The sequence below is a fragment of the Volvox carteri genome (genome assembly GCF_000143455.1).
Source record: "Volvox carteri f. nagariensis unplaced genomic scaffold VOLCAscaffold_23, whole genome shotgun sequence".
In the NCBI taxonomy this organism is placed as follows: Eukaryota; Viridiplantae; Chlorophyta; class Chlorophyceae; order Chlamydomonadales; family Volvocaceae; genus Volvox; species Volvox carteri.
This window is the reverse complement of record NW_003307566.1, coordinates 1,337,103-1,357,811: the sequence shown is the minus strand read 5'-3', so window position 1 is coordinate 1,357,811 and position 20,709 is coordinate 1,337,103. Positions and strand designations below refer to the sequence as shown.

The following is a 20,709-nucleotide window of genomic DNA, read 5'->3' as shown; positions in this document are numbered from 1 at the left end:
TGGATGTTGTCCATTGCTGTAGCTGTGTGCTTGTCGTCATGTTTGGCGACTGCAAGGAGAGCGATCAAATCGCCATCGCGGAATGATCAGATGGCCCGCCCCGCGCTCTCCTGCTCTCGCGTGTTTGGAATCCTGGACTCATGACCCGTGGGCCGCTGGGCTGCTCTGGCTTGACAGGATAGCTGCTGCCACGAGCTCATATGCGCTGTCACCCTGGTGCGCGAACCAGGCAGGCGCGGCAGTGGGTGTTACTAAGAGTCGTTGAGGAATGTGATTGGATGAGGCATGTGCTGGGTTAAGGTGTTGGTGTACGTGTGTGCCAATCTGTGTGTGTGTATATTTTGGGTAAAGGTAAAATGGAAGCACGTGTGGAGCAGGATTGTCTTTGGCAGGGGTTCTGGCTTTTTGGCTTGTCTTTGCAGGCACGGCGGCGGTTGGGTGCACACACACACATGCATTTGCTCCGGACGAGATCGTCGTCAAGGAGAACGTGACACATTTCGGCAGGAGGGACGCGGGCAGGCGACAGGAGGGACACGTCTTTTTCATCAAGGCGGCGGTCAAACCTTGTGTTTTTCTGGACTGTGTTCCAGACTCTGGTTGCATGTGGACGACGACGTGTCGTTAGAGGCGGGTGGCGCGAAATGTATGTACGTTCGACATCAGTGGGCAGTACATGATTTTTCCAGTACCGTACTGTACGTCGTACCGACTTGATGTATACGCATTACAGTCGGCCAGCGGCCACGATGCATATATAATAAGTTGTTTGGTTTGTAGGCCTTGCACAGTGGAACAAAGGACGCGGTCGTCGACTTTATGGAAGTTCGCGCGCGAATGGGAAAAGAGAGGGGGGGGTAATAGCGTTGAGAGTTGGATGGTGGTGGGACACACCTGTTGTGTTTGAAACCCGACACGGGCTGAGGTGCTGTAGAGAGGTTACTACGCGGCTACTACACTGCTGCTGTAGGGGCTTAGGAAAATTTCTCTGGATCTCAGACTGGATCTGGATCTGGATCTGGTCCCGCGTTGTGGGCGGGCACATGTGGGGGATTGGGCGACTCGGCCGGTCTCGGAGCTGAGGATGTGGGGAACGGGGTCTAGCGCGCCACTGGATTTTTGTCTTGAGGCTGATGCTGGAATGGAGTTTGGTTCTTGTGTGCATGAATATGCATGAACGTAGGTGTGTATGTATGTACGCGTGCATACCTTTGTGGTTGGATTACACCGTACTACATCCCGAGCCGGGCTTGTCTGCGTGTCGGCTTGTCTGCTGGTGTGTATGTCTGTCTATGGCCACTGGCTAGTACGTGTATATGTATGTAGGTGTATGTGGTGTATGTGGCGTATGCGTTATGTCCCTGGCATCTTAGATCATGTATGGTGCATTGGCATCCCTATTCCGGCATGCTGTGCGCCGCAGCCGCTGCTGCTGCTGCTGCTGCTGCTGTGTTGCCAATTTGATGTGGTGAGGGGTTGCTGGTGACGTTGCTGCCTTGTCATTCCCCTACTTATAGCCTACTTGGCAGGTAGACTGATGTGTCTGCTGCTTAATGCGTGTTAGTAACATAGCGCGCGCTTCCGTAACCACGTCCGCGGCCGCATCCGCTGACCTTCCTACTTTGGTGCTGTTGTTGCTGTTGTTGGGGTCCTTGCCTCATTTTGCAGCAGCGGGGGGTGGGAAAAAGGGCCGCTGCGGGAGTTGGCGGAAAATGCTGCTTAGCAGAGTCCGGCAATTAATCACGTCCGTGAGAGTTTTGGAGAGGAGAAGTGTTTGGGGTGGCAATTGTGAAATGCCTGCTTGGGAGCCATGCTTCCATGCGGCTTGACAAAACGTGCGTCAAACGTGCCTGCTTGATACGTGTGGGTATGCGAAAGGTGGTGTTCGTCTGTCGTGCTGTCTGTCTCGTTGGACTCCCAACACAATGTTTTTCCTGGAAGTCCTCACACCTAGATCTTTCACACTGGAACATTTTTGTCACGTCCCGAACGGCAAGCGGCCATCCGTAAGCGCTGTTGGGAGTCCTGGCATCATAAAAGCCTGTGGCATGGACCTGGTGCTCACGCGCAGTGCCCCCGTGCGCGCGCACATGCACATGCACGGTTTGCAAGGCATACAGAAAGGGCTCCCATCTCAAGGGGCCCCCTCGCCGCACGCGTCCCCCGGCGGGGAAAGCAACCCGGGGGGGAGAGCGCCTTGGACGCGGCGGGTGTTTTTGGAGTGGGATGTGCGAGTCTTTTCTGTTTCTCCGCATCTGGGGTCGGGGTCGCGTCGGGGTCGCCGCCTTGGGCTTGTTCCATCGCCTCTGCTCTTCCCGCATTCCTGCACTCTTCTGCACTTTTTTCGCCAAGTACCCCCGCTCAGCCACACACTTCCTGACGCTCTTCTGCGCTTCTGGACTTTTCCGGGTAGGACGCTGCGGCAAGACTGTGAGGTTATCAGCCCACACATAACCCTGCCCACACGTCAGGGGTGTTGGTGGGGGAAGGGCCATCCGGGGCGGGGGAGGGGAGGGGAGGGGGCGAAGCGTGTGCGGCACCCCTCCCCAGTCGAGCCTCTGCTTCTCGGCTGTTTCAATGTCATGTCCTTCTTCAAGAAACCTATACACCTACATACATGCATACGTACATACGCAACGCGCAGTACGTTGTTAAGGACATCTTGAGACAGCTACTGTGCGCGTACACATATGGTCACCCGTACGCGTCTTGGCATGATTGTCTTTTTCGCGACCACTCGGAAGTGTTGAGGGTCGCATCCTGGCCTCTGGCACCCCGGGTCCCGTGCGTGTGTTTTTGCACGGTGCAATGCTTGATCGGCGCCAGGCGTGGCTTTTGTAGCTTCGTGCCGGGGCTTGATGAGAGAAATGGCAACTTTCGGAGGGGATGTGGATGTTAGGGGCATGTGGACATATGTCCTTTGTGCTCTCTTTGGCATGTGTTTCCATCGAGCTCGATGGGTATCTTCGCTTGGCGAATAGGGCTCTGCTGCTGCCCGGTTCAGGGAGGGAGGCGGGTGCTCTGTTGGAGTGCAGTTGTGCAGGTACACGCGTGTGTGGGTGTTTAATGTGTTGGATGCTACTGCCCTCTGCCCTCTTTTCTTCTTGAACGAAAAGCTGCAGAGGAGGAAGCTAGATTTGATGTTGCCAAATGAGGCTTTTGTGGCTGCGGCATTCGTCGGCGCTGCGATTTTCGCACTCTCCCTCCCTCCCTCCCGATTTACGCACACACGCACGCAAACATAAGCACATCTGGAGCCGTACCTGCCCAGCGCGCACATGCCATCGGCCACCTCTGTCTCTCAATCACTCTCTCTCCCTCTGCTATATTTCAATTTTCTTTGGGTTACGGCACCCTAAGCCATCCGTCTACCTCCCAGCCAACCGTCTTCTTTCTCATCTGCCGAATCGGGCTAAACACCTCAACTGGCTTGACCGTTAACTTCTGACTGGTTTGATTGGTCCGGATCGAGTTCTGGGTCCGCTACTACAATGTACGCCGTGCTTTTGCCCGCCGTTTTTTCCGCAAGATTGTTCAATGACTACCTGACCAACGACGCCCGGCTTTCGGGCAGGAATTGAATCACGGATAATGGAATCTTTTGTTTATGGATCTTGGATCTTGCAGACTCTAATTGGGTACCAGAAAACAGGCAATGTGCGCGGCGGCTTAAAACGACTGCCTTCTCCCGGATGGAGTCGTATGGGGTTGAAATGACGGCCGGGGGAGATGATGCGCGTTGCAGGAGGAGAAGGAGGAGGAGGAGCAGGAGGAGGAACTGCGCGTTACATGCACTGTGATGGCGGATGACGTGTGACTGTGTGTGTACGGTAATTACATAGAATACCCTGCGTGCGCCGTGGCCATGTTGCTAGAAGTGGTGCGCCGCAGCATTGGCACGGTTCTAATGCGCAGATAGATACAATCAATCCCGCCATGGCACAGCTGCTGCAACATCACGAGCTGTGAAGGCTTTTCTACACATCTGCCTCTGACACCGCTACTGTGCAGCTTGAAACAGTCTGTCTGTGCAGCGGATGAGGGGCCTTGCCTTCACCTTGACCTCCACTTTTAGTAGAGTCCGTATGGACCCGTTGCTTTACAGGTTTAAGCGTTACGTGCACTGTGGTTGTGCGAGAACACATGAAAAGGTGTGTGTGGTGGTATGCTGTTGCTGCGCAGCTTTTATGAATGGCGGAGCAGCTTCTAGATGGGCGGGTGGGATGGGCAACCCCTCCCCCCCGAACGGTGTTTAGTCGTGAAGATGCTGCGCTGTGAATGCAAAGCCCTATTGACGTATTGATGACTGGACGTGGTTGCAGAGGTTGCGGACGTCTGTAACCCGAGACCTGGAATTGGGCGACACGCGGCCTCGGATTTGGAGACGCGGATATGTGCGGATAGGCGCCACCACGCTCAGGTTACAGACGTCCGCAGACTGGTCTGTGTGGTAGAGCAGCCATGGTGCTATGAAAGTGGCCGTGTAAATGCACGTGGGCGTGTTTGTCTGCATGTACGTACGTACATCGCCACAAGGTGGGTGTGATGGACGATGCAGGACAAATTTGTGGTGGGTTCGAGACTGTTTGTGACATACGCGAGGTAATCACACAGCGTGTACGGGGGGAGGAGGTCGGTCGCCTAACTGTGGTTTGGCCTTGTCTTTCAGGAAGAGGCGACAGGGGTGGTTGCGGGGGCGGTGTAGGAGAGGGTATGAGGACGCCTCCCGAGTGCATGCGTGGCGGTGTGTGGGTGAGGATGATGGGAAATGTGCTTGTATGTTTGTGTGTTCATGTACGTCTGTCTGTCTCTATGTATGTATTTGTGTAATTTTGTTTTGCTGTCTCGCCTCGTGTTGGAATTCATATCTGGGGGATCCCTCTGTGCACGTATGTCGGTGAATTTTATGTGCAAGAACTGAAGTGCCAATGTTCATGTGCACGCCTCCTATGTCGTGACGTTGTGTTCGTGGGTGCACAACTGCGCGTGTATGTGTGTGTGTGTGCTTCGCACGGTGTATGTGTATGTGTGTGTATGCGCGTATGATTGTTTGACGCCTGCGATACTGCTGCTTTTCGTCTTCGTATCGTACCACCATTTTACACATGCTTGCCAGCAAACACGAAGTAGAAGGGGAAAGCTCTGGTTCGGCGTCTTTCCTACCCGCAATCTGCCACCTGACAACATTAAAAGTGAATCTTTGTAAATCGTGAATGCGGGTGGGGTCGAACTGGGGACGCAGGGAGGGTGGGTGGGAGGGAGGGGGAAGCCCTTTTCCCTGTGTTTCTGTGTAAGGTGGTGGTGGAGGAGGGAATTCCGGCCTGTAAAAGCTACACTGCCATCAGTAGCCTCTCAAAACCTCAGACGAACCTTATGTGACCGAGACCGCGACAGCGACGACCATGCATGACCCACCAAGGCGCCGGTTTTGGTTGTGTGTGTGTGTGTGTGCGCGTTGTGTGTGTGTATATCTGACCGGGCCTGACACTGGCCAGGGACTGTGCGCGTGTGTGTGTATGTATGTGTGTGTCTTACACATTGACATGTTTTACTTAGCACATTGTGTGGCCATGATGAACAGCTCCTTCTGCCCCTTTTGCACTGGCCGCCGCATCACCCGGTCGTGCATCGGACTGGAGCTTGCTCGGGGGCGCATGCTGCTGGTGGTGGTGGTGGCTTATGGGCGACGGGCATGTCGGACACACTAGTCTGTGTGTTGGCGTAGTGTAGAGCTGCATTCACCCTTGCAGGCTCGATCATTCGACCCATTGTCGACAAACGCACACGTTTGTTGTGTTGTAAGCATTCAAGCAATAATCCTCTTCTCGCGAACCGATTTGCGCTTTTTGCAGCTTAAAAGTGCCTGTGTCCTGAATAGCTTGACTGTTTGCGAAGTAAAATGCTGAATCGGTGACCTCAATTTAGGATGCTTATAACATAATAATATACGTATAATAGCATGAGAGTTATAATTTAGCAATAGCATGGAATCATCGCCAGTAGCAGTTTTTAACCTTTGTCAATTAATCGAGATCAGTTTGCCATGTTTGTTTGCCATCCCCACGGAAGACATTTAAATGCAGAACTCCTAGCTATGAGCATATCCACCTATCTGTCATGCCAGAGTTTCGACACCCCACAACTCCCCAAAGCGCCATTGCCTTAATTGGACATGATTGCCTTAGGGTTTTTCCTTGGGACCTGGGGCTCGCTGTAATACCTGCCCTACTACCTGCACTACTATACTACTACGATTGCCGCAAGCAGCGTTCCCGAAGCACAAGTTGCGGCCTTTCAGCTAGGAGCTGATTGAGACAATGCATGCGTGGCGGCCGTTAGGTAGTACATTTATGAGGTCCTGCAAGTCGCGTCGTAACCCCTGTGGCCTATGTCGCAAGTAGTTGAGAAATAAAACGTACCGTATTGCTATTTGTCCGTCGCTGCAGACTGTGCGACCCCACGCACATCACCACTTTAATCTCAGGTGCCGTAATAATGCACGGCCAGCTGGCCAGCTAGCTCTAATCTTCGTGAGTCTGGAGCCAAACAGTCTGTAACAACCATACAGGCACTTTTATGTATCGATGGCGTGCAGACAGCCTGTGGGGCTTCGGTGACACCAATCGAACTGTTTTCCCACAGCACTGCAGGGTTGGTTAAAGCAATCTTACCACGATAATTTTTTGGGGGCTGGCCAGGGAAGTGCAGTATGGCGCTGAGAGATTCGTGACTCAACGAATTTGTACTGCGTTTCTTACTCTGTCCGAGCGTAGCGAGCAATCCGTATCCGGCAATTTAGGCTCCCCGTCAACAGTGAAAGCGCCGAATCGTATGTTCAAATGACCGCAACGTGATTTATATCATATTACTTAACCACGATAAACGGCTACATCGGCAGCGCGCTTCAGTTGGGCAGGACTGGGTTTGCTGTCACTTAGGACGATTAAGAACTCGCGCGACGGCATCAGGAGATTATTGAGGCGCATTTTTAATTGTTTTACTGGTGGCCAGGAATGGAGGTTATGCCGGAACTTTATGTCCCAGTTGGCGACCACGAAGCGACAGGCGAGCATCGGCTGGCCATCACTACAGCAAAGGTTGGTCAAAATATATAGCTTTACTAGATGTCATGTCTTGGATGTGATCAGAAATCTAGATTGTGATGGTGCGGCCATGGAGACCGGTGCCCGTTCTTCTGCGGACTTAGTGCTACCTAGCCTTTCTTAATCCTAATAGCACCTGTATTCAAATTTTAATTATTTCATGTATCCAGCCGCACGTTTCAATGCGTCCGTGGAATGCCCACTTCATGCTAGTCCGTTATTCCATTGCTTCTTCCCCACTATCACAAGGCTCCCTTACCAACTCACATCACCAGCTAACCACCAACTGGCTGCCAACTAACCGCCATCTAACTCCCTGCCATCCTATACCTACTGATGCACACCGGTGGCCCCGCCCAACACCTACACGTGACTCAACCTGCCGCGCCTTAACACATCCCGCCAATTCCTCTTCCTGTAACATGATGGAATTGCAGTACGGGGCACCTCTCTGGCCGTTAGATTCTGGAACCGCCGCCATCATGCTTTTGTGCTTCGAGGATGTGGTGGCAGACGCCACCGCCGTATCTTTACCATTATCAGTATCACCAACACCATCACCAACACCGTCACCAACACCATCACCAGCACCGCCATCAACAACATCGACGGCGGCCATCCTTTCCGTATCGTACACGGACTCCTCAACCATGCACAGCATTGCCAGCGGTTCCACCGTGGACCGGCAGCCTCACCTTGTGGAAGTCAAAAGCTACCTTGAAACGTACCAGGGGGAGTTGGTGAGTTATCAATTAGGCAATAGGCAACTGAGATGCATCGCTTGAGAGTTTGAGCTATATGTGATGTGGCTGCCCTCTCTGGTCGAGGCACATATATGCTGGCACTCGTTCGGTCACTGGTGCGTGTATGTCTGTGGAGCAATGGCTAAGTATTAGTGCCGAATTGTGGCCGAAGGATTGTCAGGTGTGTCTGTGTGTGTGTGTGTGTGTTTATGCGTGTGATTTGTGTGTATGTCTGTAGGCTTGCGGGCGTTTTTCCTTTTCCCTGCAAGACCTGCACATTTCCCCGGGTATCCCTCCCTCTCGCCACCTAAGGGCTCCCGTCAGCTTCACCGCGAGTTTTCGGTTCTCAGCACTTCCCAACCGCATCCCAACGTGGTTGTTGGCCTGGTGGGGGCCTCTGTGGGCTCCAGTGGCAGGCCCCGCCTGGTCACCGAGTATGTGCCGAGGTGAGGTGAGGGGCCAAGGGGCCAAGGGGCCAGGAAGGGAAGGAAAGGAGGGGTAGGGCCGAGGGCACCTTACGGTGTGTATACACTACATCGATGCCATCTACCTTTTCTGCTGCAGATGTCTGTCTTCGGAGCTGCGAACCCGGGGCTACGGTGGGCTGTCCGGTCCCGAAGTGAAGCTGCTGGCGTGGCAGCTGGCCCAGACAATCAAGCACCTGCACGACAAAAAGGTGCGATAGACGGCTGGGTGGTTTTTGCATGCATGCTTTTGCTGATGCCGCATTTGTTCTTCGTACAACCAACCGCATTAATGCCGCACTAATAGGAATACACCTGCCGTACTGTCTGACTGCTTTCCCCCCCCCCCTGCTGTGCACCCCCCTCCCACAGATCATCCACCGCGACATCAAGCCCGCCAATCTGCTGCTGGACGATGCTGGGGTCCTCAGGCTGTGCGACTTCGGCTCGGCGAGGTGCGAACGAGGTGTGACGAGTGTGTTCGCGCATAGGCCAGGGTACACTGCTGGCCAAAAATGTGTAATGTGGGATGCGGTCATGCATCCTAAGAGATGAGATGCTCTAGGACTCATTCATGTTTACATCTACAACGGTGGCTTAGGCAGACATGTTGCGCTCTTTGCATCTCTGTTTGTGTCTCATGTTTAGGATGGCATGGGCTGGCGTGTGTTGGCCATGTGTGATCTTCGTGCAAGGTTGTAACGGGAGGCCGCCTTGATTGTAGATGATATCTTGGCAAAGTTGTTGGTTAGGTAACCAGGTTTCTTTCCGGAAAAGCAAAATCCCCTCGGGAACCGGCTTTGCGATTACAAGATCACAGAACCGATTCCGGGCTGGGACAAACTGGTTCGAGAAGTCCAGCTTTTCAGCAGGGTCCGAGCCCGGCCCCGGCTATATATAGTGGCTATGCGCCACAGTTACATACATACACCGTTTAGGCGGGCTGGCTTGATCTCCTACCACACGACAGTGGGCGGTTTTGGGGTTGAGGCTGGCAACACGGATAAGGGCCACAGGCGTGTATACTTGAGATCATAATACTGGCAGGTTGCTGACAATCGCCTCCCAACCCCGACATCGCTAGGCAACGTAACGCACACACCGGGGTTCCTGGCCCCGGAGTGTATACTTCTCCATCGAATCGCCAAAAGCCTGAATAGCCTCAATGTCTCGATACGTTTCGATAGAAGCATCCCGACACACTTCAACAGTGTCGACATGTCTCAGCACATCTAGAAACTTCGGCAGAGCGCCTGTAGGTTTTATTACACACGCATCATGACTGATCTGATCCACTGAGACCCTCGACCTTGACTCGGCAACAGGTTCATATCGTCAATGCGCGAGGTCCCCTACGATAAAGATGCGGATGCGGTCCTTAGGGTCGCTGCACGGCGTTATAAGGCCCCGGAGATCCTCATTAAGCAATGCCATGGACCTGCGGCAGGTAGGTGGTAGCCAGGGGCAGCCCTTGGCGCCTTTCGTGGTGGGCTTGACATGGACCTGTGCACGGGCTTGCACGGCAGTCAAATCTTCCAGATCTTGCCTAAGGTCTCGCTAACCCGCTCTCTCCTCCGCAGCTGCATTATTGTAGTGATCCTCTGATTTATCGCTCTCCCTCCCTGCCGCTCTTTCTTGCTTATCATTTTCTGTTGCGTGCGCCCCTCCTGCAGACGTTTGGTCGTTTGGCTGCACAGTTGCCGAGCTGGCCTCGGGTCGGCCCCTGCTCCCCGGCAGCTCAGATGCGGACCAGATGATACGGATCATGAAGTTCTGCGGGTGCGTGGGTGACAGGGGGGGCCGGCTTGAGTGGGTGTGTGGGAGGCATGGAAGGCGGGGTATCCGGTATATATCCTGGCTCTACACATCTCAATAAGCGTTTCGCGACATAAGCGACGTGTGTCCCGTGGTCCATGCACTGACACGCAGGCTGCCGCCGTACGACCCGTACGGCTACCTGCGCGCCAGCCTTTCACGCAACGCCGACGTTTCCCGCCCCGTCAGCCCCCAGTTGCTCTCCCTCTTGGAGTCCTGCCTGCGCCTGGACCCCAATGACCGCCGTACGATGGACGAGATTCTGCGCTCGTCGTACTTCTCCGATGTGCCACTCCTGATTCAGGGCACGGAGCTGGCCTGTTTGTACGACATCCAGGTGGAGCCGTTCATCAGCCTACGTGGCGTCCAGAGTGCTGACAACAGCAACAACAACAATAACGCCTGCAATAACGGCTGCTTCAAGATCAACAGCAAATGGAGCAGTAGCAAACATATTGCAATGGCGAGCCCGCCGCGCATTCCCGGTTCAAGGACGGGAGCCGTGCCCTCGGCCCCATCACCGCCGCTTACCCCAACAACACTTCCGCCACCTCCGCCGCCATTATCATCACCACCATCACCATCACGACCATCACCGCCGCGGCCTGTGTCTCCCTGGGCATGCTAATTGCCACCCCCATTTCACTACCTCTTCCCCACCTGTTGTTGTCACTGGGATAATCGCGAAATGACTAGCACTTGACTAGCAACCAACTAGGTCTATAAAGTATGTGATCGTCGATAGACTGTGCCCTGGTATATATGTTAGGAAGGCACCATGGACCCGTCCATCCTGTTGCACCGGGTTGCGCCGTACAGAAATCAAAACATTTTATGGTCCATAATATGGTTATCTACTTGTTGGCCCTGACAGGACAGAGCGGCTGGCGACTACTTTGGTTGCTGTTGTATCCTCTGTTCGTATCACGGAATATTCTGACATCGGCCGATAGGTACTTTTCTGCAGTCGTACGTGCCATGTACGACCACAGAAAAGTACTGATACTGTTGTATTAGTAGTGTGTGATACAACAGTTGGGCCCCCCAAACAAAAAATGATAAATTATCCAATCCGGCATGTAGCCCGATCTCGTCATGTCGATGGGGGTTTACATTAGCATTACTACTCCTTCTGGACATGCATCCCACGTCTGCATTAGCGTGCGGCGCGTTGATAGGTTGTTGCAACAAACAACTAACAACTAACGCGGCACAGTCGGTGTCAATTGGCGCCGCGCATGTACTCTGCGTGCTGATGGGAGGCTGATGTTGTTCCTAGAGTCGCGTGTCAGTTGTTAGAGTCCGTGCGGTCGATACACCCTCACGCTTCCTTGTGCACATTTCTGTCTCCCACTTTACTCGGGCGCGTCGGAGTTTTATCGTAATACTTATCCTTAATTGATTCTCACCGTATGGGGGCTGTTCTCTTTTCGGATTAACAACATCGCTACTTAACCCTATCGCCCCCCTCGATCGATACCTGGTTGCGTGAGCGACTAAGTTTTTATTGGCGAACTTACCTCGCCTTCACAACCTTTGGCGCGAAACTATGTGGTATGAGCTCCGCGACTACTTTGGTTGCTGTTGTATCCTCTGTTCGTATCACGGAATATTCTGACATCGGCCGATAGGTACTTTTCTGCAGTCGTACGTGCCATGTACGACCACAGAAAAGTACTGATACTGTTGTATTAGTAGTGTGTGATACAACAGTTGGGCCCCCCAAACAAAAAATGATAAATTATCCAATCCGGCATGTAGCCCGATCTCGTCATGTCGATGGGGGTTTACATTAGCATTACTACTCCTTCTGGACATGCATCCCACGTCTGCATTAGCGTGCGGCGCGTTGATAGGTTGTTGCAACAAACAACTAACAACTAACGCGGCACAGTCGGTGTCAATTGGCGCCGCGCATGTACTCTGCGTGCTGATGGGAGGCTGATGTTGTTCCTAGAGTCGCGTGTCAGTTGTTAGAGTCCGTGCGGTCGATACACCCTCACGCTTCCTTGTGCACATTTCTGTCTCCCACTTTACTCGGGCGCGTCGGAGTTTTATCGTAATACTTATCCTTAATTGATTCTCACCGTATGGGGGCTGTTCTCTTTTCGGATTAACAACATCGCTACTTAACCCTATCGCCCCCCTCGATCGATACCTGGTTGCGTGAGCGACTAAGTTTTTATTGGCTAACTTACCTCGCCTTCACAACCTTTGGCGCGAAACTATGTGGTATGAGCTCCTGCCAAGGACTTCCGTGCCCTGACCTGTGACGTCAATCCAATCCCAAGTGGAAACACCTCATAAGACCGCCGACAATGCAATTCATTGCTTTGGGAAGCCGCAATGTTCGATCTGATGTATCAATCCGTGTTGATAATCTAGTAATAATTTAGACTACCCACGTCGTAGCGTATGTTGCTGCATCCTAATACTGTATGTATGTATGTATGTATGTATGTATGTATGTATGTATGTATGTATGTATGTATGTATGTATGTATGTCCGACAGGCCCAGCGTGCACAAGCTAGCTACCCAGCAGTAGTTAGCCACGCTGTAGTGCCCGGAAGCTGAAAAGGCCTCTGGAGATGCGGGTGGAGTGCTCCACGCGTATTTGCAGTTGATATGTGTGCCGTTCTGTGTACCAAGTAATACACATGCGTAATGCTGGGACGCATGCATTTACGATAATTATAATACCCTGGGAACTTATCGCTAATGTCCAGGGGGTGCCTTTCTTGGTTAGCTGCTAGCTCCATCTTGCAGCTCGATACAACGGTAGAAGAGTATATTTTACTACGAGCCCCAAAGCGATTTCAATGCTTCATTATTTGTTAGTTGTTTGATTCGATTATTATTCGTTGTTTAGTTGAGGTACGGATTTCAAAGGATAAGTAAGAAAACTGCACCGAGCGACTTTCATGGCTGCGGGAGTATTTGTTCGGTTATATTGACGTTGCCGGTGGGCGGCGGCGGCGCTAGGTGCCGCTGCATTCATCGCTCAGCAATTTACGTTCATCTTCGGCGCTCCTACCTTCAATTCATGCCTGTTCCAGCCAAGAAAGATCAATTCTGTCGAACTGATCAAATAGCATTGCAAGGTCCTCAGATGTATGATACGCAATTATCGACCTATTCCTGTGGAACGCAATATTTAGCAAAGCAATATTTATCTACGCCCCCAAGGCGGCCAGGTGATGAACATCACGTCAATTACTTCTGGAGAGCGTATCCACTGGCAGACATTTTTGACGATATAGATCGACCGCCGCATATCGCGAGTGAGATGTTATGCAAGTGGCGAGGGCAGGATCCTGATTCCAGGTTATTATGCGCGGCTTGGTTGGCTGCTGTTGATGTGTGCTTGCTAGTTGCTGGCGGTAGCGAGGCGGCGGCCGCGGCCGCCTGCCTGGTAGTGGTGCGACGTGGGGGCTTGAAGAGTAGTAGTAACCAGTCGTGGAGTCTTATTAACTGCACGCGAGAACATTATTGTGCCATCTGACGAGCGGTGATTAGGTCGACAGTTGCTGCAGATGGAGCCTAAAAATGGCTTATTACATGCTCTCGCATGTATTTAATAAGACTCTCATTCGATTCGTTATTACTGTTCTTAAAGATAATCTGTGCTGCAGGTAGCTCACGCAAAGGCGGGAGGCTGGCGGGTGGCTGGTTAGCTGCGTAATGACGGAGTTCACATTATTTTTACAATGTAAGATAGATCGAAGTCATAAACCGTAAAGTATTTGAAAATGCAGGGCATTGAACGTATTGGCATGCGGATTGTCGGCCGATGGATATACACAAATTACGGCTTTTGCACGCGTTGATACACGCGGAGAGTTGATGTGCATCGACCCTAGCTAGCTACCTAGCTAGCACCAGGCCACAGCTAGTTCAAAAGTTCATTACCGCTCTAAGACTCTGCTCGCCAGCCGCTACTTGGCAACATCAAAATTTTGACCCAACGCTAAAAAATGAAATAAAGGTAATGTGCCTCTAGAAGCCCAGGCGTTGCTGATTCAATCTTGCCAAGCGTGCAGACAGCTTACATCTGTCACACGAGGCAATACGTGTCGTTCACCGCATGGACTGAGAAGGCTGAGAGTAGTTCCAGCAGCGTAGCTGTATTCCGTGCTAGGGGAAATGGAACCGCTGCTAGTCTCCCATCCCAGAACTTGGTGGCTGCCTGACGCAATATCGTGGGCAGGAGTGCTGGTAAAAAAATGAAATGCCGGCTCAACAGCCTATAGGAACATTCTTTGTTACCCGGTGCTTGTGGCACGACTAGGCAACAGTACGGAGCTAGTGCTCCATTGGTCAAAACACGCAGCTGCTTTGCTGCAGCCCGTAGCTGACAAGCTGTGGTTTAAAGCAGCTGACGCTGTCTGTTTCCAGGTTGGGCTTCCGGACTGCGAGTGTCAAGGCACGGCGGCGGATTCCGCTTGTCGGTGGGGTTACAGGCTGATGAGCTGCGAGCTGGACGGAGTGCTATCCTCAAATTTCTCAAGGAATGTGTGTATGTGTGTATGTGTGTATGTGTGTATGTGTGTATGTGTGTATGTGTGTATGTGTGTATGTGTGTATGTGTGTATGTGTGTATGTGTGTATGTGTGTATGTGTGTATGTGTGTATGTGTGTATGTGTGTATGTGTGTATGTGTGTATGTGTGTATGTGTGTATGTGTGTATGTGTGTATGTGTGTATGTGTGTATGTGTGTATGTGTGTATGTGTGTATGTGTGTATGTGTGTATGTGTGTATGTGTGTATGTGTGTATGTGTGTATGTGTGTATGTGTGTATGTGTGTATGTGTGTATGTGTGTATGTGTGTATGTGTGTATGTGTGTATGCGTGTATGTGTGTATGTGTGTATGCGTGTATGTGTGTATGTGTGTATGTGTGTATGTGTGTATGTGTGTATGTGTGTATGTGTGTATGTGTGTATGCGTGTATGCGTGTATGTGTGTATGTGTGTATGCGTGTATGTGTGTATGTGTCTATGTGTGTATGTGTGTATGTGTGTATGTGTGTATGTGTGTATGTGTGTATGTGTGTATGTGTGTACGTGTGTACGTGTGTGTGCCAATCGATCTCAGGGGTTAAGTCGAAACCGGTGAGCAGCAGCGAATAAAGCAACCAAGCAACCAGGCAAATGGCTCCGGAACCGTGCATGGCAATTCAGGCAGCAAATACGTGGCCGCACTCATCACCCAAATGCTGAGTTTACTTTGTAGATAAAAATGAGCGCAGCAAGGAGCCCCTTGCAAGGACCCTCATTTATTACAACGTAATAGGGACAAGAAGTATCTCAGCAGCGGCCAATTTGGGCCAATCAAATGCAAAGTTCGACCAGTCAAGCGAGAGCGCATAATTCTCTGGCGTTATGCCAGTCAGCTGCCCGGCTGCAGATGCACACCTGCCGTTGGCTCAATGACTGTGAGAGAGATAATGCGATGACGTCAAATAAACTTTTGATTCAAAGATCCAGATACATGATGCCGTCTAACGCTCATATCGCCATGAAGGCAACTCGACACGCGAAGTTAGTTGGTTTGGACCTAAGCCTGGCAAAGTGCGTGGCCGACTACTTACCCAGCACATAAGCAAAGCATAAAAGTTTAATAGTCGGAATATATTTATTCATTTCATCGAGCGGAGGGACTGGCTGCCCTTCCGCTGTTATACGACAAGCGAGGATGCCACCAATAAGTGGCACTTGGTCGCGCACACGCACGCAACTCCCGACCGACAGACTCGCCCAGCGAGCTTCTAAATCGTTTCCTGCGGCAGCTTCACAGCTACCCTGGGCGGCAGCAGTTCGTTATGAATCAGTACACCATGCCGAAACAATCCTCCAGGAGGGTTGCAAAGATATTGGGGATTGGGTGATTGGGCTCGAGCTCCATCTGGGTGACTCGTAAGCCACGTGCCAGCAGCGGCGCGCAACTCGCAGCAGCAGGGTTTGCGAGCTCGAAGATTCACTACAATTAACAAGCTGGAACATAGGCTATATATATCGATGCCAATCGCGGTTGCCGAGCGCGAGGGGGTAACGGAAGTGCGAAGAAGTGTGAGATCCGCGGATTAATTCAAAACCAGGATTGAACTAATATTTTAGTGTGAAAGGTTGGGGCCCACATTGCCTGCTTGGGTCCCACAGTCCAACGAATTCAACCACAACACAGCTACGCGGGCACGAAGTATATGGGGGCATCAAGTATACGACATATTAAGACGCAGCAAGGCTGCCCATGAATGTGGTACAACCCTCCAAGCTGCGCAATAGTCCACTGACAGTGGAGAAATGAAGTAGTTCCCGGATCCAGCCCTGTGTCAATGGAGAGCTGTTGTGGTGGCGGAAGGCCGGGTGTCCGACGTGAGCATCTGTGGTGTTGCTGCATCGGGCTGGGGCCTGACGACGGAAGCGTTGCGTCCGACAGCTGCGTCAATTAGCTAATGGCCCTTTAGACCAACGTTTATATATCCCCACTGCAACTGCAACGTGAGGAGAAGTACCAATAAAAGCTGTCATGAAGGCGCCAGTAGCCTGTGAGAAGGCCTAGTCCGTACAAGCGGAAAGGATGCCGGTAAGCGAAAATGCGACATGGCGACCAATCTTCTTGGTTATCATGGGTTAAGATGTAGTTATAAATCTTATGCCAATTTGTTCTTACACGGCCCCGTCTGGTAGTAGTGCGCTTGTTGGCGGACAGCCGGAACATGCGCTGCCGGGCTGCCCATTGCGGCAATCAGTAACCGGAGCCAGACATTCCAATGCAAGAAGTATTATCTATATACATTTAAAATACGGAGTTAGTAGTCGAATACGCAACATAATTGCTAACTGCTACAGACATAATCAAGCTCAACTGATTAGGTCGTTGAGGTTATAATGACGACGGTATCACGAGTGTCCGCGTCTCCCTGCATTCGTATGTCTTAATAATTTATGAGATAAGCTTCTCGTATTTATAAATAAGATAAAAGAGATACTAACAAGACTCATCTATAATTGTGACGGTGTTTTAGAACCTCATTCGATTGGCTCGCGATCACACCTTAATTTAATTACTAAAAATTGTTAAGGAGTACCCGATTGAAGATTAACATATAAATGTCTGTAGGACAGGTAAGGCGCGGAGCGATGGTCTGAGACGGTGCCCTGGCTTCCGCTACCCACAGCTACCCTTCCCGCAACGCACCATTCTTACCCATGTAATCCGAATTATGACAAGATAACGAAACACAACTTTTACAAACATATTGGCCCTTCCTGTCGCGACCTCGTGGCGCACTTGAGGGAGAGTCCGCCTAACCGTTCGTAGCTTCGTACGTACAATCTCATTTCGCCGACAGCGCTCCAATTTATAACAACACCTTCAAATCAAATGCTGTTGCATTTCTATTTCGTTATACGTATCCCTCTTGCACACCGGATAGAGGATGAGCCAGCCTATTTTCATGGCTTCAGAGTCGACCAGCATCATATGCTTATTCATTACCCTTCTCCTGTTGCTGCTTGTCGCTCGTAATGCGACCTAATGATGCAGTTCGATTCCACTCAAGCTCTGGGGATGGGAACATCGCTAGCCGACATTCCAATTCCATGCTTCGTCGACGAAGACGTCAACGCAGCAGCAACGACAACAGGAAAAGGCGATGGAGCTACCGAGATAGGAGGTGGAGGAGAAAGGCGCCCTTACGTGGGTGCAGCTGGCATGAGTGGCGGCGGACAAAGCAGATGCGCTACGTGCCCTATGGCAGTTAAGGGCTTCCACAATGCCGGGGTCCAGGTGCGTGCGGAAGACTCAAAAGGGCGGGTTGGCAGTAGTGTACGGTGTTTACGGAAGTCGTTGGTTGAGGTGGAGGACGTTATCAAACCCTAACTAGGTCAAAACACTTTTTCAGCTGTTAAAGGGATTTCAACCTGTCACATCCTCAGCGATGAGTCGCCCAACACGATGAGGCGCACGATGATGCCATCAGGCCCCAAAACATGATCAATCGCAAGCTTGCAACCAACCAACACGGTTTTTTATTTTTCCGCGGTTCTATTTTTGTGGCCCGAACCCGCTGACCCTCATCCACCCATGATATATATAATATATACCAACCCTCCAGGGCTCCCGTCCGCTGCACCGCGAGTTTTCGGTTCTCAGCGCTGCCCAACCGCACCCCAACATGGTTGTTGGCCTGGTGGGGGCCCCTGTGGGCTCCAGTGGCAGGCCCCGCCTGGTCACCGAGTATGTGCCCAGGTGAGGTGAGGTGAGGGGAGGTGAGGTGCCAAGGGGCCAAGTTGCCAAGGAAGGGAAGGAAAGGAGGGGTAGGGCCGAGGGCACCTTACGGTGTGTATACACTACATCGATGCCATCCACCTTTTCTGCTGCAGATGTCTGTCTTCGGAGCTGCGAACCCGGGGGGCCTCCGGCGGCCTGTCCGGTCCCGAAGTGAAGCTGCTGGCGTGGCAGCTGGCCCAGACAATCAAGCACCTGCACGACAAAAAGGTGCGATAGACGGGTGGTTTTTGCTGATGCCGCATTTGTTTTTCGTACAATCGGATGTGAAATCATGTACTACTGATTGTGATAATGCTGACTCAGATGACGCTTTCATACTGCGTACTCCTTCACGGCCTCCTGTGCCCCACAGATCATCCACCGCGACATCAAGCCCGCCAATCTGCTGCTGGACGATGCTGGGGTCCTCAAGCTGTGCGACTTCGGCTCGGCGAGGTGCGAACGAGGTGTGACGAGTGTGTTCGCACATAGGCCAGGGTACTGAAGACATGTACGATACGCACGTAGAGCATTAACAGTATCCGCGACGCTATGCAATTCGCTTCTTGTTTGCTGCAGTCCACATAATTAGGGTTGGCAAAAATACTATATTTATTTTCCCAAATAGTATAGTATAGTAAGAAATAGTACTATATATAGTAATATAGTACTATGATACTATTACTAGGCAATGGATGGATGGATGGATGTTACAAGCTTCAGCGAGCTCGTACGGCCCAAACGAACCCGGAGGCTCATGAACCGCTTTGACAGCGCCGTCGATAGGGGAAAAAAAAAGAGAAAAAGTAAACGAAGCAAAGATGGGGGCCCTTGTGAAGCAGCTGCCCGCGTTTCCAAAGCACGTATGGTGTGTGTGGTTGTTACAGTGGGCTCCAGACTCCCGAAGAGTAGAGCCATCGGGCCAGCTGGCCGTGCACTGCAGTAGAGACTAATATACCAAAAGATTATCATCTCAGATAATTAACCTCTCATCGGTAACCGCTCTCGCGAACAAATCAATTTGCCAGATATAATCCTCAAAAAGGGGTGATGTGCGCCAACGGATTCCCAACCTTTTCGTGGAATTCCTAAAGCTGCGAAACCCTGAATGCGGCCCCAAAAATCAACAATAACTCGACAAATTGCTTCTTCCGTAAGGGAAGGACCAGGTAACAGTGCCGGGTTGGTTTTCATGTTTGCAGCCATATAACGTCTCCCATGCTCCATGGCTGACACCGCAGCAAGAGCCACAACATCCCAAACACATTGTTGCACTGATTGTGGGGCTTGGATAAGCCAAAGTTGCTCCCTTGAGACTGGCAATCCTATTGAAAGAGTAAGTTGATCTGCTATTGCCTGTGCCACCGGACAGGCCCAGAAATGATGATAGCGAGGGGATACACCTCCCACTGAACCTATTGGATAACCTCCACAACCACATATCGTTGGGCGCGACATCCTAAGATGGGAATTTCCTAACATAGGCACCCCATCAACCGCAAGACGCCACCAAATCTCTTTTTGTTCATTTTCCCACCGTAAATGAAACCATAAACGATGGAATGTCCGTTGCAAAAGAAAAATAGCTTCATCCAATATCTCAGAAGAACCCGTCGCCTCTTTGATGAAAAGGGTATGGGCCACACGGCGAGCCATCGAAAAAGGTGAAAGTTGCATATTAGTCGCTATTTTAACGGATAATTGTTGGAATCGGATTGGAGGCCCTACACCCCATCTCCAACCAAGCCTCGACACTAGGGTTTGAGTAACCGACTCAATAGGGGGCACCATCGCTTCCCTAGATTCTACACTCAGCGGCAACAAAAGACTAGCCGCCTGTCTCCAATTCGCTGGAATATCATCTAGAAGAGCGGCAATAGCATCCATACATTCCTGCCATTTACGATAGGTGCACAGGGATTTAGCTAGTGGGGTTTGCGGTTGGAGGTATTTATCCACTATTTGATGCCAAGCCTTGCGTATTGCTAGGCCTGCTTGGTCCGTTGCATTCATAACTCCATCCAAGGCCTCTCGCGCGCAAAGAACATCTCCCAACGTATGCAATGCTTTACAGCCCAGGAGGGCTTGATGACGAAATTCTAGTCCCGGGCGGATGTTATCTAACTGGACATTCAATTTTTTTTTCTGGAAGAACAGGGTTTCCCCACAATGGCAAATTCCAACACCACGCATTAGGAACTAACGGGTGGTCATCAACATCTTCCACTGNGGGAAGGTATGCCAACGCTGTCACAATGCGCTGAACATCTGGCGGTAAAACGATTAATCCAAACCAAGGCACTCCCA

General features: G+C 51.4%; 3 protein-coding genes across 3 annotated transcripts in view; 2 read left to right on the top strand and 1 right to left on the bottom strand.

The window, feature by feature from the left end:
- Window positions 1-2,671: 2,671 nt before the first annotated feature.
- Window positions 2,672-5,769, bottom strand: VOLCADRAFT_91970 (uncharacterized protein; the record flags this gene model as incomplete). Its single annotated transcript, XM_002951323.1, has 5 exons — window positions 2,672-3,021; window positions 4,058-4,123; window positions 5,164-5,230; window positions 5,371-5,498; window positions 5,706-5,769. 5 exons carry the CDS (start codon window positions 5,767-5,769, stop codon window positions 2,672-2,674), a joined length of 675 nt encoding a protein of 224 aa, XP_002951369.1.
- A 1,266-nt stretch (window positions 5,770-7,035) lies between these two features.
- VOLCADRAFT_105099 (uncharacterized protein) lies at window positions 7,036-11,410 on the top strand (the record flags this gene model as incomplete). Its single annotated transcript, XM_002951406.1, has 9 exons — window positions 7,036-7,097; window positions 7,762-7,843; window positions 7,983-8,027; window positions 8,159-8,292; window positions 8,411-8,522; window positions 8,683-8,765; window positions 9,636-9,757; window positions 9,984-10,089; window positions 10,240-11,410. The coding sequence occupies 9 exons, from the start codon at window positions 7,036-7,038 to the stop codon at window positions 10,751-10,753; spliced, it is 1,260 nt and encodes a 419-aa protein (XP_002951452.1). The 3' UTR covers window positions 10,754-11,410.
- A 7,362-nt stretch (window positions 11,411-18,772) lies between these two features.
- VOLCADRAFT_32503 (uncharacterized protein) overlaps window positions 18,773-20,709 on the top strand; it is a gene marked incomplete at both ends in the record, with an annotated part of 11,079 nt that continues 9,142 nt past the window's right edge. The window contains one exon of the mRNA XM_002951405.1: window positions 18,773-18,858. Within this exon, the coding sequence (XP_002951451.1) occupies window positions 18,773-18,858 (86 nt within the window). The remainder of the gene's footprint in view (window positions 18,859-20,709) is intronic.